Below are 21,169 nucleotides of genomic sequence, written 5' to 3' on the forward strand. Positions count from 1 at the left end.
TCTACAAACACCCACTCATCTATCGTCCTCTTTCACACCGGTCACAGACCCACTGCTGAACTCACAATATCATTTATTTTCCTTGTGTTTGATTGGTGGTACAGTTGTTTTATTTTGTGTGTTTGTTACACAGGAAAGCTGTTATTGATCAGTTTGAGAGTAAAACAGAAATTGTGCGTGTAAATGTGGAGATTGCAGTCGTTTCATGCTGTAACCTACAAAATGCTTTGTGCAGACGAGTCAGTGGCAACGTGTGGCAACTATTCTGGTTTGCCAGCGACGTTTCCAGATAAACACTGGTGGCAGCTGCTGCCATGGCAACACCATTGTGCTCCCTCCTTCCCTCGCTCGTCTCCCCTCCCTCTCCCCAACCACTCCTCTCTCTCATGCTCCGCCGGCTCAGAGAGCGAGGACCAGAGAGGAGAGAGGTCAGCTCGATTCAGAGGACAGAAAGAAGAAAGGAATAACCCGGAGTGGACGGGGACAGGATGAGCGAGGACAGCCACTCCCACTACAGGCTGGACCCCAGCGATCGCCTCAATGGGCTGGGACAGAGGAGGAAGAGACCCAAGAAGGTAAACGAATAGATGGAGCGCCACGTGGTGCAAAGTGTGTAAGGATGGAGCACCCCACCCTGCAAAAAGAGAAAGGAGGTGGGGTTAGGTGAGGTTTGTTTATGTGCAGACGAGCGTCCACATGATGTTAGGAGCACCGAACCATCTCTCACCCCGTCGTCTCCTGTGGAGTGTGTGGCTGCTCCCCCACAGCAGTTGTATCCTCTCTCATATCCTCTGTCTCCTGGTGTTGTGTTGCTCCACAGTGAGTCGTAGTAGGAGGCTCACATGCTGGCAGGGTGGGTCCCTGCTCGCTCTTTGTGTGCCTGTCGTTGGGGGTTTTGGTGTTTGCAGCTATCAGGAGGTTTGTGTTGTAGCCTGACGTGAGAAGTGTTGTTATTATCATCATTTTTAACATTTCTGCACCGCTACAATAAACAGACACACACCCATCAGCCTGTTTACAGATCTATACGCCCATAAAGACGTGAAACACACATTGCACAAATCTACTATAACGTGTTCATATGTGTTATAAAATAAAGAGGTAAAGTATTAGCTGTTCAGGTTGATTCATAAATATGACCTCAGCACGTGAAATCCTTCTGCTGACATCCCTAAAAGCTCGTCAGACCAACGAAGCCGTACAACACAAATAACCAGACCAAACCAGGGTTGTGCGTCTGTTGTTGAGAACATTGTCAGTAAACCACAGTGACGTCCTACAGAGGACTCGTGTTGTCATTATTTTTGTGTATGTCGTGTGAGCTGAGAGCTGTAACCAAAGGTAGTGAGCGCGTCGGCCTTTAACGTCGCGGCTGGTTGTGCGATCGCGTCGCCGCTGAACTCGTGAGAGTTTGTCTCAGGGATCTTTACATTTGAAGTCAGGTGAACATCCAGTGAACTAACCGAACATTCAGGAGCAGTTTACTCTCATGAATGTCAGACAAACTGAGGTTTGTGTGTCAGTTAGATTCTTTAAGTCATTAAAGTGTCTCTGTTAGGAAAAGCATCTGTTTCCTCCACTTCTGCAGAACTGCATGACCCGTAGCATCATTGCAGGAAGTATCCTGTGACAATGAGTGACTGCACATCATCATTATCAACACATAAACCTGTGGTCTGGACCTGCAGTTCTTATTTTTACTGTCTGGTTTTGTGTAAAGCAGCACTTCAGTAAGCACCTGTGAAGCACACAGTCATAGTCGAGTAAGGAAGCGATCCATATGTGAAACATATTCCACGTCTACAGGATAGTGGAGGTTACATGGGTCAACCTGGCAAACTGTACCAGCACATGTGATCACACTGATAGCAGAACACAGGTATGTGAGTCTCTACGACGAGGTCAGAAACCAGTAACAAATGTTTCATGTGATTCGTTTTTCTCCAGTTTGTCTGCAGTGAACCTTAAATACTCACTGAACCAGCTGTTTCCTGATGTGGTGACGTGTGTCGGTGATGAAGCCAACACTCTGTCCAGTGTTGGGCAAGTTACTTGAAAAAAGTAATCAGTAACTAATTACTGATTACTTCCCCCAAAAAGTAATCCCGTTACTTTACTGATTACTTATTTTCAAAAGTAATTAGTTACAGGCAGCAGTGCTGAACCTACCAGTGTAAATGTGATGGTGGAAGCAGAGGCCAGCACTTGGCAGTGCTAAACACAATAAAAGACTCACAAGTTCCTGCTCAAAGGTCAGCTGCCTTCAGATCAATCATTAACCTGCAGCAGGTTGTGGCCTGATGTGTTTGTAAGAGTTTCACTTTCAGGAGGAGAAGATTTAAACGAGTCACACAAATGTGAACTACAAAGTCTGTGACACACAATTTATGCAAACTGCAGTAAATCTGACCTGAAGAAATCCAGTCTTCTGCCTGTTGTGGTTGTGACAGCTGCTCGTAGGAGAGTTTGTTTGTAGGAGGTGGAGATGTTCTCAGATCAAGTGCGTAATCGTCTCTTTGTGTAGACGCTAAAAGCTGTGAGCCAAAACTCTCTGCTCTGAAACTCTTCACTCAGTCCTCACGCTGAGAGTTTAGAGGCTGAACTTCTTGTTCCTCCATAACACTTTTCATGAAACAGCAGAAATGAGCTTGTGTTTCTCAGCAGTGCGCACACAGAGAACCGATCCTCTCTGCTCAGTCTGAACAAATCAAAGTGAAACGTCAGTGAAAACACAGCTGCTGATCAAACTGTGTCAGATTAATGCCTCAATGTTTCACTGTGACGTTAAAAAATACATAAAAATGATTTAAAGAAGTAGGAGGCAGATTTTCACAATAAGAGCACTTTGTTTTTAATTCAGTTAATGTCAAACTGTCATCAACACCTCTGTGTTGTCTCCGTCTCTGAGCAGATTCAGGCATTACTCAAATAATAAAGGCTTTCTTTCACTATTATACTTTTCATTAGTCTCCAGGTTGATGATTATAAACAGAATTATTAAAGTTTTTATCATTTCAGGCTGAAAATCAACATGAATTTGGTTCTAATCAAAGAAGCTCCTTTAATGTGTGTCATTAAAATCCTCACACAGACTTAAAAAGGCGACATTAACATTAAACTAAATGAAAGAAGCTTCAGCTGAGAGCTTCATGCAGTCATCATCAGCAGCTCATAGCAGTCACAGCTCTTTATTACGCAGCTTTGCAGGAATTAAAGTGGCTGAAGTGTCAGAGTTTGTGTGAGAAGCTGCTTCATGGACAGCTGTACACACGTCTTTATTATTTCTTCATAAATCAAACACACAGGTTTGTCTGCAGATGATTTAAAGTGTGTCGTTGTGCAGTTAAAGCTGTTGGTGTGACGCCCTGACCTCCTGTGAATGAAACAGCCAATCAGATCCATCAGAGAGAGAGCAGGAAGTGTTGTGTGTTTGTGACAGAACAAGGAAACAGTGATGATGATGAACATAAAGGTCCTCTGATGTTTCCTGTTACAGTAACGCTTGTTCATCTGTTGCTCTCCTACACTTTCCTATAAATAAAGGAGAAAAAGTCCGTTTAGTTTCATTTCCTACAGCTCAGAGTTACACTTCACATTCCTGCTGTCACATCAAAAAGCTTCACTTTGGTCCAACATCTACATGTTAACATGAAACACAGACAGACTCAGAACATCTGGAACATCTGCACTTTGACCCAAACTGTTATAGCAGGATATTTTCTGCATATTTCTTATGTTGGACCTGTTTGAACTGTAAATGACCTGTAATCATCTGTAAATGGTGTGAGACACACTGAGGCCACCTACAGGGCAGCTGGGGAACAGCAGGGATCTGAAATCATACGAGACGTTAGTGAGTGAGAAGAACAAACGGACTTAAGATGGCTCGAAGTGATCAAAGTTGATCTAAAACAGAAGATAAATCCACTGATTCTTTGTAAAGTTCATCTGCTGCTCACATGAATCCATGAAAGATTTATTTCACTGAATGTTTCTTCAAAGCTCATTTCAACCTGTTGAAGTCATGAATGAAAGTGCAGACTGAGAGTGGATCACATGATGTTTGAGGTGTGTCATGTGACATGTTCAGTATTGTCACACATGTCTAGATTGTCCCTGATATCATAACTGCTCAAACACTGATGATTATATTTGAAGAATTATTCCTGATGGCAGCAAAGTTTGAATGGAGCTCTCTGTCTGTGCTGATTTGTCGCCCTCTGGAGGTCAAAGCACAAACCTACAGGGCAGCTGGGGAACAGCAGGGATCTGAAATCATACGAGATGTTAGTGAGAAGTTAGAACAAACGGACTTAAGATGGCTCGAAGTGATCAAAGTTGATCTAAAACAGAAGATAAATCCAAAGCAGCATCAGATGAATGTTACCATTTCCAGTTACGGTGCCCTTCATCTAATATGGAAATGTGTTGTTTTTTTTTAGCCGTGTTGTTGTTCTTCCTATTGTGTTTAGGCCAGAGATGCTCTTCAAACAGCTGACAGACATGACCACATTACAAGAACATGGTGTGAGTCCGATTTGATATTCCAGTCAACGCTGAGAGACCTTAACCAGGAAGTCAGAGGTCAGCTGATGCTGCGAGCAGGAAGTGAACCGAGGGAAAGGTCCACTCTACTCAATCTCAAAGAAAATATGCTGGTATTTGTTGATGTTGATGGTACAATAAAAATATATAATATAATAAATAATAAAATATCATGTGATGATGAGATGTGTTGTTGGTGTTTGTATTTTCTGTAAATGTCTTTTTTAATGTAAATGCTTTGTTCCAGACGGACAGGGAATCAGTTGCTGTACGATGACATCATCTTGATGTTGACGAGGAGGGCGAGAAAAACTAGTTTTGTCCTGCAGATGGCGATCTTGCACCGTGTCCAGAGAGCCGACACTTTGATGGTGCTGCTCTACTCAGCTTACTTTAGCCTGGGTTGGACTCTATATGAGCAGCTTCCACTCTGGTTTCACTCTTAAACACACTTGTTTGATTTCACTTGTAAAAGTTGAAGAATAAATATTTTATTACAAAATTATTTGTTGATGCATTTTTTTAGGGTCAAATATCTTGTTTGATTTGAGGAATGAACTGTTAGGGTGGAAAAAGTGAATCAGGTTAAAATAGTGGTGCTTTATATCAGTGAAGATGTATAATGTAATTTAAAATGTTGATGATGGGTTGTAGTGGGCTTGTACTTACAAAACTGCCTCATTTTATTGGAACGATCCACAGTTGCATCCATTCACGGATGACATCTGACATCATTTGACATCTGGTCTGAACACGTTTGTACACAAGATGCCTCAGTTCTGGATGTTTCCACAGACTCCTCTGTGCACCTAAAGAAAAGGTCAAGGGTCAGCAGCACATGTAGTTGGGACAATTCTTCATTTACAAACAACAGTCGAACAAACTACACAATGATTTTCCTCCAATGACGACTTTTCACTTGCAGAAATGGTCCTGTGTGATTTCCAGGCTGTGATATAAAAACTAGTTCCTAATGGCAGCGACTCACTCAGTAAACATGTGTTTCCTTCACCAACCTCACACACAGATCCAATAAGATCAGGAAGTGGGCAGTATAGTACAATATGTGTTATTCTGTGCTGCACTGCCCAAACTAAAGATCTGCTGAAGTGTTGGAAATGATCCAGATGTTTATTTTGGACGATACAGCAGAAGATCAGACATGAAAGTGGAGATAACACAGAAGACCTGCAGCAAAGGTCAGAGGTCAGACTGGGCCCTGGATTCAACAATGAGCCAATGATCATCAAGCAGTGACTAAAGCAGAGCCCTGACGTTCTGACATTCATCACACAGTCAGAACAAATGTCTGCTGATGACTTCATCTCATGAAACGACTGATAGATGTCAGTTCATTGATCAGCTGAGCTGCTGATCTTCATCGTCACAGAAACATTCAGCTTGTTTCAATCAGTAAATAACTCCCACTACTCCCAGTTTGAACTGTTCCCACTCAAAATGCTGTGAGAACAATGATCATTGTAGAACTTCACAAACATCACGTGTTGTTTTCCACATGTAAGATCAGCAAACACACAGAAACTTCCTGTTGCCACACACGGCCTCTAAAATCTCTTCCACGCTTTCTGTCTGAAGTCCACTCTCTGTGTCGGATCCACAGGAAACAACAAGATCTTATTAACATGGTTTTCAATGTGTCTCCTTCCAAAAAGTCCAACCAATGAACAAATGTGTGTATTTGTGGAGGCCGAACAAAAGCATGACACATTTCTCTGTTTCTATAAACTGGAGTCAAACACAAACATGAAGAGTTTCACTGACAGACTCCAAAATGCCCCCACAGTGGATCAAAGGGAAATCCTACAGTGTGGCCAGAGACTCTTAATGGCTCCAACATCAACACATCCACAATGTTGGATCCAGTTCTGCCTCACAGAGTTACTAAGACACACCCTCTGCCAGCATCACAACAGCTCCACCTGCTTCACCTGCCTCCTCAGCATCTGTACACCTGAAGAGAAAAGAAAGGCTCCAACAGCTCAAATCTACAAAGGATTCATGAAGTTTCATCCAACAATAACATGTTTGCCTTCCACAGTGTGCTGTTAGACACCACTGTGCCTCTGCCATTTCAAAAAGAGCAGCTTGGGAACATTTTGGCTCCAAACACTTTGTGTTTAAGTTCTTTGTTTTCTTTGTGAAGCCGACAACATCTGGAGCTTTGTGACTCATAGAAACATCATTTTGTTCTTTAGATGACAGCAGATTGGGACTGAATAATCAATCACTATCAAACCAATAAAGACAAACATGCTGATTTTACAGGAACTTTGTTGGAGAAGCTGCAAAGACATGAAACTGGTGGAGATCCCAAACCAGTTGATAGTGCTGGTTATTCCAAATAAAGCTGTTTCCCTTTGAGATGAAATGACTTTGTGTCCTGATATATAATAAAGATGTTGTTGTTTTTGAGCCCCTGTATTAAAAGTAGCTTAAAGTCAGCTTGAGTTTGATGTCTTTATGTCAAAGCTGCTCATGATGTTGAGCTGCTGATGGAATAAAAACAATATAAAAGCATGTAGTCCAGACTTAAATGTAGCCTGTTGTTAGCTGAGGTCCACACACAGTGTTTGACAGTGTAAAGTGTGTGAAAGGGCTGCTGGTGGAGCTCACTAGGATGAGCAGGTGACCACGAGGTGGAGAGCAGCTGGCCTGGCTTTGACCCGGGCCACGCCCCCTTTCTCTCTGCTTTGCTGTCACTTATCTTCACTGCTCTGTCCAATAAAGCTGAAAAAGGCCCCGAATCAAAGAAATCTGCTGCAGCCTCTGAAACGTCTTCTGTTTCCTTCCCGACGGCTTTTTCACCGTCAGCCCATCAGACAGTCCAGCAGCATTTATGATGATGTCATGATGTTGGAGAGGCTGCTACGGTGGCCTCCCGTGACCCCCAGCCTCATCACAGCTGAGATGCAGACATTTGAAAACATTCAGCAGACAACTGAATAACAGTCCAACACAACAGTCTGTGTGCAGACACACACTGACCTTTCATAGAGTCAAACACAGCTGGTTGAGTCATTTCTCTGTGAGTCTAAAGTGAATCTAGTATTTGAAAGTCCACTTCCTGTATTTGTTGTTGAAGACTTCTTCAGCTTCTTCTCAAGGACATCAGCTGCTTGTTTGGCAGCAGAGGCAGTTAAGAAGCTTCCTGAAAAACACTGAACAGTGAGTTCACTGTGGCATATGACAGATTCAGCTTTCTGTGTGCAAATGTGTCTGTGTCGACCTTTCAAATGCTGTTGAATCCAAAACATCAGCGGCTCCTCGGCTGCTCGCTTCATGCACTTCTGTCTGTGTGACAGTCCAATGACATCACAGCTGTTTCCAGCCCCAGTGTCTCAGGACTGGACACCTTTAAACATGTCGAGGATCAAACAGCGTCCAGCTAAACACACATGAAACTATCAGAGCTGACAATCATTCCAATAACATCTAATGGTTCATGTATGTAGACACAGGACTACAAGGAAATGGCTCTCAGCATCTGGCTGTGGGAACACATGAGTCCCTGTTTGTGTTCAGATTGTGTGCATGTTTTAGACGTGTGTCACATGTAGAAACACAACAATCCCACAATGACACACAGATGTGTTTGACACAGCTGTGCAGCTGTAAGTTGTTTCTAATGATTCATTGAAGCTCTTCTAACATTCTGGAGACGATCAGTACATGAATCTGTTCAACACGGCAACAATTTGACTTCAGTGTGAACGTTTGCATTAAATAACCTTCTTCATCCAGCTGACAGCATCTTCATCCTATGATGTGAACAGTTCCTCCTGTTGATGACAAACCTCTGACAGGATCTGCTTGAGGAGCTTTTTCATGTGCAGCTCTCTGAGCTCAGGGCTGAGCTGCTGTTTCATCTTTAAGAGCTGCTGCCTCCTCGCCGGACTTGTTCTCCTCTTCTTCTCCTGATGACACCATTTCTGCTTCATATTAAATTCAATAAAGATGCTGACATGTTTCTGTAGCAACAACATCATTGAATCTAGAACAACTGGAGCCAAACCAGTGGCTCTGCTGGGATCACTGGTGAGCCAACACTTCCTTGTTGATGCAGATTTCAGGGCTTCCTTTTGCTCCTCCGTTATAACTGTTCTCTCTTCTCAACACATGATGACACAAAGGAATCAGCAGTGACAAAGATGATGCTGAAGAGAAGCACACACTTCACACATATAACAGAGCAGTGCAGTTACACACACCTCTGCTCGACATCAGGCCTCAAACAAAGACACAAAACACTAACTTGACTCTAAACAGAAGAAACGAGCAGCTGTTTCTGTTCTGTGCTTATTTATATTTGACACACATGCTTCTCTTTGTGCAAACACACATCGCACTATAAGGGTAACCTCGCACACAATGATTGGACAGCACAGTGATGATGCTGGGAGATCCTATACGCAGCAACACAGAAACACTGAGAACTTTAAACAATGATGGAAAGTGTTATAAATGACTTGTTGGCCTCTGATCTGTCACAAACAGCTGAAACGTGTCTCTCATGAGTCACATGAAGGTTTTTGACAGAAAGGACAAAAAGTAGCTGCAGTCAGTTTGTGTCATTTTTATATTTATTCATCTGGGAGAAAAATCTGAGGGACATTAAAATGTGTTTTCAACAGAGACAAGAACATGAATATAACAGAACAGGTAAATGAACATGTTTCAAGTAAACAGCTGGACTGATCAGGTCCAAACACAGAGTGATAAACTTGTCAAACAGCTGTCATATCTTTATATAGAAGCTCTTTATAAATGCTGCTCACTGCAGTCTGTTTACTAATAATGTCAAAGTGTTAGAAACACAGAAACATCAGAATGGTCTTTGTTCACAGAAACCTGTCTGGGATCCTTTGTTGTTCTTTTGATGCAGAGTTACATTATAAATATAAAGAGTTATTTCAGAGTCTCATCAGTTTTCCTGCATGTCTTTATTTAACACATCAGCAGGGCTGAAGCTCTCATGTTAAACACACACTGATCTATGGACACGTTCATGTGTTTCTAACAGAACCAGGCTGTTATCAGCCTGCACTAACATTATGTCACACACACTGAATGTAACAGTGACAGTTTACATCATCACACAATCAGCTGTGATTGTTTCACTGTCATCAAACGAGTCAACAGGAAGTAGAATCAATAGAAACCAATCATTTACTGACAGCATGTCTGATGGAAATAAGTGCAGATTATGTATGAAGTCTAACTGCACACAGTAACTGTGTTACAATAAGGACTTAACAGCGCCCTCTGCTGGAGTGTTTCAGTACTGCGTTAACTAGAATACACCACCTCCTCCTCACACCACCTGCTACAGCTCTACTCTTCTATGACTACAGTCATCCACAGCACTGATGTGAGGTCACATGGTTCATATGTAAGGAGCACAGCTGACCTCAGGTCAGTTTAATGACTGTGAGCAGCAGCTGTGTTATTGTCACTGTGACAGGGAGACACTCTCAGACACAGCGCTCATGTCAGCTTGTTCTCATGCAGGAGGATCAGGAGCTCCATGTTTGTCTTTCTGTTTGAATCATGATGTGTTTGTGCCATCAGAGTCTGTCATGAGTACTCAGGGTTTCACAGCAGCTCTTCTGGATGCTGACGAGGACTCCAACCTCATGTTTCACCTCTCTGAGCTTCTGATGTCTGTGAACACTCGTGTTTCTTCTCTGGGCTCATCTGGACAAAAACACCTTTCTGTGTTTGGCTGCAGCCTCATTCTGACTGACAGGAAGTGTGTTATCCATGAGCTGCACTTCTGTGAGGAAGTTTCCTGCTGTGTTTCCTGTCTGTGGACAAACACGAGTGTTCCAGCTGAGGACTTGGTTCCTTCCACCTGTCCATACAGGACATCACGCTGTCTGCAGCTCTGTAAATGCAGCTCCAGGTCCTTCCACGTGCTGCTCTGTATTTGTGCAGTTTGTAGTGTGTCCTGGGAAACGTAGCACACATGGTGTTCTTCTGCTGTTTCCTCCTTTCACTGAGTGTGAAACACTGACGCTGTGCTGTTGTTCACAGAGGGGAGCTGATTCTAGCTGCAGCTGGACTCTGTCATCTAACTGAATGTGTTGGTGCTGATCACGGGGCTCTGAGGGGGGAGCAGCAGGAGGACTCTGGATGCTGACGTCAGTGTATCTGTGGAAGCTCCCACAGCGTGTCTGTCATTCAATATTGTGCTGTATATTGTATCTATGCAAAGATGAACAGACTGTGTGTTCACTGGTCTCTGTGCTGCAGCTCTGATGTCATCATCACTCCCTCCTCCACCCTCAGCAGTCCCAGCATGCTGCTGTGGTGCACCCCACCCTCACTCTACACCTGAGCCACAGACCACACCCTCCACCTCAATATACACCACAGTTTTCTCTGCTGTGGAAATGAGATCAGGAGGAAATCATCATTATTATTATTTAATAAACGCTCACATTAATGTGGGCTTATTTGTTTCATATTAGAAACATTAGTTGAGTGTTTTTAGTATAAAATGGTCAAAGTCCCTCTTTTTGCTCCTCCCCTCACCTGTGGATGGGCGGTGCTGTTACCGTGGTGACAGCTTGGATGTGTTTCAGTCCTGCCTGGTTATCACTGCAGGAATCTTTCACATTTATTACAGGTAATAACTCTGATTTTTCTGTGTATTATGAACCAAATGTATCCTGATACACACAGAGATGGATGAGCAGAGGTTTTTTTTGCAATTTATGTAGTTACTATGGACTTAATGCACACATATTATTAAAATTAGGGCTATAACAGTTGTATTGATGTATAGCAACTTGAAATGCTCCCACAAATGGCTCCACAGCATGTAAAAATATAACAAAAGCTCTGGTGGACTTGGTTCTGTGGTCAGTCTTAAAGGGTGAAGTTAAACTCTGTAATCTTCACTGTGTCACAGAGTTCAGTGAGTCCCGTTATTCACAGTATCAATCAGATCATCAGAGAACAGCTGATCAGCAATCAGTGGTGCCAACAGCGCCTCCTGTGGTGAGAGGATGCAATAATGCAATGTAGCATTTTTCCACTCAACACTTGCAGTCATGGAAACTGTCTGTTGGATCAGCACAGGGACACTGAGGAACCACGAGACCAGAAACTAAACCCAGGATAAAGAGTTTGAGTGAATGTGGTGTTGAAGGTGTGGAGGTGGATCAGAGTGTCAGAGGAGACTCTGTAGAAGGACAGAGTGCCAGCAGGACAGTCCACATACACTGCTGCTCTGTTAGAGACAGAGGAGGAGGAGGAGGAGATGAATGTTTTTATTCTATTGTGCCAGACATAACAAGGACCATCATCAGAGCAGTACAGACTCCAGGACTGATCATTCCATCCAAACAAACAGTCATCACTGACTCCTTTCCTTCTGATGCTTCTGTAACTCACTGATATATAAACGTCTCCTCTCCACTCGACCTCCCAGTAACAGCGACCAGTCAGACCATTTCTACACAGCAGCTGAGGATAAAAACCATAAAATCTGTCTGGATGATCAGGATATGACTGAACCTCCTCCACATGTGTCACCTTCCTGTTGTTGTCAGACAGTTGGAGCTTTGTGTTCACTGTGTTTGTGTCGATTGTGAGTTGACAGGAATCTGATGGAGAGAACAAACACAATCCAGCTGCAGTTATTGATCCATCATCTGTTCATTGATTGACACTTTGATGATGACTCCTGACATGATGAAGATGGTTGAATGTGTGCTGCTTTGTTTTCATGAATCCCATTAAAAACACACTTACACTTCCTCAGACCTGGTCTCAACCATCGGACTCCAGCAGGCTCCACCCTGAAAGGAGGAGGGGGGTCAGAGCAGCACAGTCAGCATGCACACATGGACATTACATGGCTCTCACACACACACTGTTACACACTGAGCTCAAAGCTCGGCTCCACTGTTTTATTCAAAGAAATCTACATTTATTTATCAGCACATTTAAAAACAGCTTGAGCCAAAGTGCTGCACAGAGTAGAGAGAAAATAGGAAACATACACAGTAATGACTATAAAGACTGGTCAGGATTGAAAGCTACAGAGTACAAATGTGTTTCCAACCGGCTTTTAAAAATGTCCAGTGTTGGTGACGACCTGATGTGAAGGGCGACTGTTCCAGAGTTTGGCTGCAGCCATCGATAAAGCTCACCTCTGTTTTTACGTCTAGTTCTGGTCAGAAGCTGCTTATCTGCAGACCTGAGGGCTCCACTTGGATTCTTTTGTTAAAGAGAGATAAGATGGAGCCAATCCATTCACAGATTTAAAGACAACCAGATCTGGAAGTGGATTCTACCACGTACTGGTAACCAGTGGAAAAAGCTGGTGATGGGTCGTCTAGCACAGACCCACCGCTGGAACCAGACAATTGATGAGGGAGAGAACTGTGACAGCGCCGTTCCTTCACTTGACCTCAGTCGCTCTCGTCTGCTCCCTCGTAACACTGCTCTTTATTGAGCTTACATGAATATGCACAAGTTCATTATGACGTCTTACACAGGTATGAACAAAGAGTACCAGTCTGTGCATAGTGTGTGTGTGTCTGTGTGTGTGTCTGTGTGTGTGTGTGTGTGTGTGTGTGTGTGTGTGTGTGTGTGTGTGTCTGTGTCTGTCTGTCTGTGTCTGTGTGTGTGTGTGTCTGTGTGTGTGTGTGTGTGTGTCTGTGTGTGTGTCTGTGTCTGTCTGTCTGTGTGTGTGTCTGTGTCTGTGTGTGTGTGTGTGTCTGTGTGTGTGTGTGTGTCTGTGTGTGTGTGTGTGTGTGTGTGTCTGTGTGTGTGTGTGTGTGTGTCTGTGTCTGTCTGTCTGTGTGTGTGTCTGTGTCTGTCTGTCTGTGTGTGTGTGTGTCTGTGTCTGTGTCTGTGTGTGTGTGTCTGTGTCTGTGTGTGTCTGTGTGTGTGTGTGTGTGTGTGTGTGTTCCAGATGTGACCCTGTGACCCCAAAGCTGGTGCTAAGAGTCCAGCGGTCCCCCTAACAAAGGGCTCTTATACTTAACCAGACACAGAGTAGGTGTCCTCCTACACCAGGGGTCTCAAACTCGCGGCTCGCGGGCCAATTGCGGCCTGCCGGACGATAGTTTTTGGCCCCACCTTAATATGAAAATGTAATGTTAGTTTGATAATGTATGACACTTTACAGTGTTGTGGGCGGAGCTGAATTAACCCACCAATCAGGGTGGGATATGGATCTCAGGGGACACCAGCCGGGCTTGATGCAAGCAGGGAAACATTTCTCAATGAGTCAAAGTTCCAGCAGCGTTGCCCTGGAGTGTTTCTTTCTTTCCTGTGCCTGGCTGGCTTCCTCCTTTCTATTGGGCAAACGCCGACATTCGCCCCAGCGCGCTGCGTTCACAACACTTCAAAAAAAGTTGTTTTTTTAAGTTGCTGCCCAGCGGGACATTATACGTATATAGATTTATACACACGTCAGTGGGATTTAAAGTTATTTTTCCACAGAGAGAGATCTCATATTAACTCTCACAGTGATGCGTAGGCGGCGGGATAAAAGAAAAGTCATGAACTCAATGCAGCCCAATTTAGTCTGCAGTCACATAGCGACACCTGTTCATCGGCAACAACAGTCCCCGGTAACCCGGACTAATTATAGGGTCGCACCGTAATTTGTGGCTCCATGTTTTTATTTGCATCACTGCGTTTGTATTGCAGCAAACATGAACATTACATATATTTCAATATAATGTAAAAGCAGTCAAAACAACTAACATCAGAAACAGCTGATGTTATTTGTTATATGTCACGGTGTCATTTCCGCTTCTTTCTCCTGTAACAACAGCCCGGCGCCGTGAGCAGTCGCCTTTTTTGCGCTCGCTATCCCTGCACTTTCTACCATCTGCAAACGCCACGGTGTTCGTGTCGTCATGAAAGACATGAACATCGAGCGTAAAAACAAAGGAGACTGCTACCGGCTTTTTATCTGCCGATCGCCGTGCTACGGTTGCAAGAAAAAGAAGCAGAAATGACGTTCTCTACGCGTTGAGACGTTCCCCGTCCGTCGGCTAAACGCTTGATTGAAACTTCAATGCGACAGTGACACCAAGTAGAATTATAAATGTCACATAGCCCCAAACATGTCTTTTTCAAAGCCTGCGGTGAAGAGAAAGGTTGGTGATGAGCACCGACAATTTCAGGAAAAGTGGGAAATGCAATATTTCTTTGTTGAGCACAGGGGCACCCCGACCTGTCTCATTTGCACAGAGAAAGTTGCGCTGCACAAGGAATACAATTTGAAACGTCATTACACAACTAGACATGCTGAGCTGGATGCAAAATACCAGGGAGACGAGAGAGCGAACCGGGTTGCCAGTCTTAAAACAGATCTACTGAGGCAGCAAGATTTCTCCAAGAAAGCAACCAAAGAGAATAATGCAGCAGTCGGAGCCACGTGGTTAGTGAGATGATTGCTAAAGCAGGGAAGCCATTCACAGAAGGTGCATTTGTCTAAAAGTGCATATTGCAGGCTGCAAATATAGTCTGTCCGGGAAAGAAAGGTCAGTTTAGCAACATCAGCCTTTCTGCCAACACCGCAGCAGATCGCATTTCTGACCTGTCAAGTGACATTTATGACCAACTGTGTGAGAAAGCCAAATGTTTCAGTGTATACTCAGTCGCTCTTGATGAGACCACAGACATCACCGACACTGCCCAGCTCCCAATGTATGTCCGTGGTGTTGATGACAGTTTTGAAGTGATGGAGGAGCTGCTCACAGTAATTCCAATGCATGGCCAGACCACCGCTCAGCAGATATTTACAAGCTGTGTGATGCCATTGAGAATGTTGGTTTGCCATGGAAGAGGTTTGTTGGAATAACAACAGATGGAGCGCCATCAATGACAGGGAGGAAACATGGACTGGTGGCACAAAACAAACTGGAAGAGGAAGGCGTGGAGGAGGCCATTGCTCTGCACTGCATCATCCATCAGCAGGTCCTTTGCAGCAAATGCCTGAAGTTTGACAATGTGATGTCTATTGTTGTGAAATGCATCAACCAAATCAGATCCAGGGGCTTAAAGCACCGAAGGTTCTGTGCTTTTCTAGAGGAAATGGAGTCAGAATATGGGGATGTGCTCGACTTCACTGAGGTACGTTGGCTCAGCAGGGGAAATGTATTAAAGAGACTTTTTGAGTTGAGAGCAGAAGTGAAGCCTTCATGGAGAAGGATGGAGTTAGTGTTCCTGTGCTAACTGATCCCAAATGGCTCATGGACTCAGCTTTTCTTGTTGATATGACACATGAGCTTAATGTACTGAACAAGACGTTACAAGGCCAGGGGCAACTTGTCAGTGCTGCCTATGACAACGTGAGAGCATTCTCCACAAAACTGGCGCTCTGGAAAGCTCAGCTCTCTCAGACAAACCTTTGCCATTTCCCAGCATGCAAGGCTCTCGTGGATGCAGGCACACCATTCAGTGCTGACGAGTATGTTGATGTCATTTTGAGGCTACAGGAGGAATTTGATCACAGATTTGCTGACTTCAAGACACACAGAGCCACCTTTCACATTTTTGCGGACCCCTTCTCCTTTGATGTGCAAGATGCCCCTTCTGTGCTTCAAATGGAGCTCATTGAGCTGCAGTGCAACTCTGAACTCAAAGCAAAGTTCAGGGAGGTGAGTGGAAAAGCAGACAAGCTTGGACAATTTTTGAGAGAATTGAGCCCTAGTTTCCCTCGGCTTTCCCGAATGTTCAAGTGGACCATGTGCCTTTTTGGTAGCACATACTTGTGCCAAAAGCTCTTCTCCACTTTGAACTTCAATAAGTCCAAGTACAGGTCCAGACTTACGGATGATCATCTTCAAGACATACTGAGGGCCGCAACTGCTTCCTCCCTCAGGCCAAATCTGGCTCGGCTATGCGAGAGGAAACGCTGCCAGGTCTCTAGCAGCAAGGAGTAGGCAAGAGAAGCCATGTTCAGAAGAACAGTTCATTTTCTACACTGTTCCATTCATGTTCAGAAGAAGGTTATAGAACTGTTAATACAGACATTTCAATCTAAATACAGCAGATATAGAAGACTGAAAGAAACACACAAGTTCACTGACTAAAAATATCTTATTATTATTTTATTTATGTATTACAGATTGATTGATTTTCTTATTAATTCTTAATTTGTTTATTTATTTTTCATATTTTGTGTTAAAAAATAAAAATAAAGAGATTTGAGAAGATTGGAATTTTTTTAACCATGCCTTTCTTGTGGAAAACCTAATGCGGCCCAGCCTCACCCAGACTCTGCCTGCAGCGGCCCCCAGCTAAATTGAGTTTGAGACCCCTGTCCTACACTCGCACATTCACACCTAGTGGCAATTTGGATTATCCAATTAACCTATCCCCACAAGCTGCATGTCTTTGGACGGTGGGAGGAAGCCGGAGTACCCGGAGGGAACCCACGCAAACACGGGGAGAACATGCAAACTCCACACAGAAAGACCCCGGCCTGATGGTGGAATTGAACTCAGGACCTTCTTGCTGTGCGGCAACAGTGCTAACCATCGTGCCACCGTGCTGCCCACCTACGTCTAATTTAAGGCAAATACGCATTAGAACCTAATGCTCATATCGTTTTCCTTTGCTTTATAGCAATGTGAGCAGCTACTGCTAAATAGCATTAGCTAATAACAGCAGTCTAATTTAATGCAAGTTAGCATCATTTGCATTATAACGATGTGAGGAGTTAATGCTAAGTATGCTGCCATTAGTGGCTAATTCTAATTAGGGGTGAATAATTATTACAAGCTAATGCTAATATCGTTTTCTCTTCCCTTTTAACAATGTGAGCAGCTAGTGCTAGGTAGGCTGAAGCTAGCAGCTAATGCTAAAGCTAAAGATAATTTGATGTGAATTAGCATTACATTAGTGAGGAGTTAATGCTAAGTAGACTGCCATTAGCAGGTAATGCTAATTTAAGGTTAATAGGAATTGGCATCTAATGCTAATACCATATTTTCTTGCTTTAACCCTTTAAAACTGGTCAGAGTGGGCACACTCCGTTTTGCGCAACTATTTTTAAATCCCGGTAGCACTGCTAGCGCAATAATTTTTTTTGCATATGAAACCTGAGGAGTTGTATTTACATCTTATGCCATCAGCTTGTCCTAGGTTACAGTTTCCTTCCACATATGCTTAGGACTCATATTGCTCTGCTGGAAATAGTTTATTTTGATGCATATGCTGTTATTTTGCAAATTTGCAGTATAATATTTATTTTCGTTTTTCCTGCAGTATATAAAAATTGGTGTATTTCAAAAATAAAACTATGAAGGCACTCAAAATAAATTTCCTGAGGTGGGAAACTATTTTGTGCAACTTTTTTGTATTTACAGTTTTGAGGGATAAGCCTCTTAAATTTCTCTAACTAGAAATATATGTTAAAAAAACAAAAACGATTTTCAATTTTTTTGTAGTTTATTGCACTTTTTTGCAATTTATGTAATTACTATGCACTTAATACATACATATTATTAAAATTTAGGCTGTAATGGTTGTATTGATGTATAGCAACTTGAAATGCTCCCAAAAATGGCTCTACAGCATGTAAAAATATAATATAAGCTCTGGCGGACTTGGTTCTATGGTAGGTCTAAACGGGTTAAATCAATATCAGTAGCTAATCCGATTGTTCAGTCTGACGTCAGGTGAAGTCATTTTTATGCATTTAAGAGCTGTGTTGAATTCAACATTACAAACTGAACATTAGAACTATCCTCTTCTCCAGGATTTTCCTGATTTAACATTTCAATATGACATTTCCAGCGCTTTGTTTTCTCTGCTCACAGACAAAACAGATACACACATGTATATACAGCCCACGTCCAGCTCTGCATGCACTCCTGCTCCATTTCTATAGAGAATAAACAACGTAACACAATCATTCTCCATTGTTTTCAACTCAACCAGCTGCATTTAATGAAGGAGTTTGAATTTACTTTACAACAGCTGCTGTTGTTTCCTGTCTGCATTCATGTTCTTAACTGTACTCCACACATTCTGAACTGGTGTACCGTAATTGTCGGGCTATAAGCCGCTACTTTTTGCACAAGCTTTGAGCCCTGCGGCTTTTAGTCAGGTGCGGCTTTTCTATGGATTGTCCATGAGCGGATTTGTTTTGTTTGTTCCGCTGTTGTACGGCACTACGTTGCCTGGCGGAAGGATCGGGGTTCAAGAGTGGTATGTTGGTCACATGTCCATCCGTCAGGCAACGTAGTGCAGTACGAGGTAGCGCGAAAAACAAACTTCAAAGTAGCGCTACCCGTTCAGCTGGAGGCCTGGATGATGAGCGGCGATAAACTTGCAAAAAGCAAGTTATGCCCAACTCCACCGGTGGAACCTGACAGCGTGGAAAAATGTGAAAACATCCACGATCACCAACAGATTTCGAAGGGCTGAATGCTGCATGATGGAGAGGAGGACACCGCCACGGCCCTTCTGAGGGTGTTCGACTCTGACACTGACAACGAGGATTTCTTTGGTTTTGAAAGTGACAACGAAAGAAAGAAGCTGAGAGTGGATGACGAAGCCACCCTGAGCCTGTTTGTTTCCGACACTGGAGGAGAGGACTTTGGTGGTTTTAGTGCGCAGGAAGATGGTGGTGAATGACTGACTTTTCTTCTTGTTAAAGCCGTGTCACTGCACCTGAGCCTAAAAGGTAGTCTGAATCTATTGTTCTGGTGTGCTGTAGGTTATTGTTATGTACTACATTTGTTACTCATTTATGAAGCACAGTACATGTTTCGTACTTGTAATTACCGCTACTTGTACATATACCTAAAAAGTTATGCAAATATGTACCCATAACTTGTTTTTCAAAATATTAATAAAAGGGGTGTGTCTCCAAACAGCCATCTCTTTCCTGACAATTCGCTTTGTGCATATTCTCTTACATATGATAAGTCAACATTGAAACACCTGCGGCTTTTAGTCAGGTGCGGCTAATGTATGTACAAAACAGGATTTTCCCCTGATTTTAGCTTGTGCGGCTAATATTCAGGTGCGCTCTGTAGTCTGGGAAATACGGTAGTTCTTCCTAAAGTACTGCAGTATTCCTGCCAGTACATCCTTTTAGTTTTCCTAACTGTTTCCTCTGATGCTCGTTGCTATTCTTTCCTCAATGCAAATTCATGCTAAGCTCCTTCATATCCATCCCTGTTTCTAAACCTGTAATAATTGCTTTAATGTGTCTTTGGCCTAATTATGAGTCTGTCCATATGTTTGTAGTTCCCCACTTGCTTTGGTTTCTTAGCTCTGATTCTCTCAAATTTATCCTTGAAATCATTTACTGGCATCTCTCCCTCTCACTCCCACTATCCCCAGAACACCAGAGTATTCATCTCCTGGTTTATCCTATGGCCTCTTTGCATTTTCTCCAATCATCCCTGTTTCTAGAGTCTCACCCCATCTGCAGGCAGTCCAAGAGAAACTGCCTCTGCCATTTTCTTCTTCTTAATCTTTGATTTTTCTCTTCACTTTCTCCATTGGGTCTTCTTAGACGCACTTTCCAGAAAGCAGCAACATTTTTTGTGCCCCATTTTTCAAATTGTGCATCTTACTTCAGCTTAATGTGTTTCCTGTTTTGTTTTTACACAGGTCATGTAAAAGAAATCCTACCAGAGACTCGACAAAGCTGAACTGAAAGACAGCACAGGCAATAAATCAGAGCAGCACAGAACTTAAGCTCATGGTCCATAGAAGCTGGGCTCTACAGGTGTACCAGGACAAGCTTAGTGTAAGTCCCTCGAAAAAGTTTCACTTGTGCTGTTTCGGTGTAAATTACTGGTTTGTTTGAACAATTTCATCAGCTGAACCATAAATACTCCAAAACAATTTCTTTGTGACTCAGTGTGATTTTTCATTTTGTAATATTAGCATGTCAAACTCTACATTCTCTACACAGATGAGAAATGAAGTGTATTTAATAATAAAAGTTATCTCTCAGAGACAAAGTTAGTGTCTCATTCAGGTCTGTATCTGAGTAGCCTCAGACACATGCAGTGCTCATATTTTCTGTTTTGTGTGTCACTCAGACCTCTTCCTGACAGGGGCAGCAATTTCATTTAAAGTCCCATTCACTGATACAGGCTGCTGGAGCTCCAACCAGGAGGGTACACACATGATCCAGGGAAAAAAATTATATATGGTCTCTTAGATAAATATTAAGAGGTCCTGTGTTTTACTAAAAAATCAAAGTAGTAAAACACAGGACCTTTGGGTTAGATATAAGGTGATTTGACAAATCATGTCTGTTGTAAATGAGTAAGCCATTTATCGACCTGACTCAGGTTTTAAATCATCATCAGAAAAGACTGAATCCTGACCTGAGAATTGTACACTTTGGACTCTCCACTGCAGAAAATAGAAGCTTCAGTCCTGAATCCTGCAGGTTGTTGTTACCCAGATCCAGCTCTGTCAGACGGGAGGACTGGGAGCTCAGGACTGAGGACAGAGCTTCACAGCTTCTGTCTGACAGGTTACAGCCACTCAGTCTGAAGAAAGGATGACAAGAAGACATGAAACACTTGTGTTAAAGTATATTCATGGTGCCATGAGGAGCTACTACATTTACAATATTTCAACACTGTTTCAGGAC

The 21,169-nt window shown here is 43.1% G+C and overlaps 1 protein-coding gene and 1 long non-coding RNA gene across 2 annotated transcripts; one reads left to right on the forward strand and one right to left on the reverse strand.

The window, feature by feature from the left end:
- The first annotated feature begins 350 nt into the window (after positions 1-350).
- Positions 351-5,050, forward strand: LOC112431828 (uncharacterized). Its single transcript, XM_076882844.1, has 3 exons — positions 351-575; positions 4,473-4,658; positions 4,793-5,050. The coding sequence occupies exons 1-3, from the start codon at positions 489-491 to the stop codon at positions 4,820-4,822; spliced, it is 303 nt and encodes a 100-aa protein (XP_076738959.1). The 5' UTR covers positions 351-488; the 3' UTR covers positions 4,823-5,050.
- A 5,904-nt stretch (positions 5,051-10,954) lies between these two features.
- On the reverse strand, positions 10,955-21,010 carry LOC143418280 (uncharacterized). The gene is made up of 3 exons (XR_013098208.1): positions 20,898-21,010; positions 12,325-12,371; positions 10,955-12,176 (listed from the first exon to the last, which is right to left on the reverse strand). It is a non-coding gene; the product is annotated as an uncharacterized LOC143418280 (long non-coding RNA).
- Between the last annotated feature and the right edge of the window lie 159 nt (positions 21,011-21,169).

This window comes from Maylandia zebra, linkage group LG4 (assembly GCF_041146795.1).
Source record: "Maylandia zebra isolate NMK-2024a linkage group LG4, Mzebra_GT3a, whole genome shotgun sequence".
NCBI lineage: Eukaryota > Metazoa > Chordata > Actinopteri > Cichliformes > Cichlidae > Maylandia > Maylandia zebra.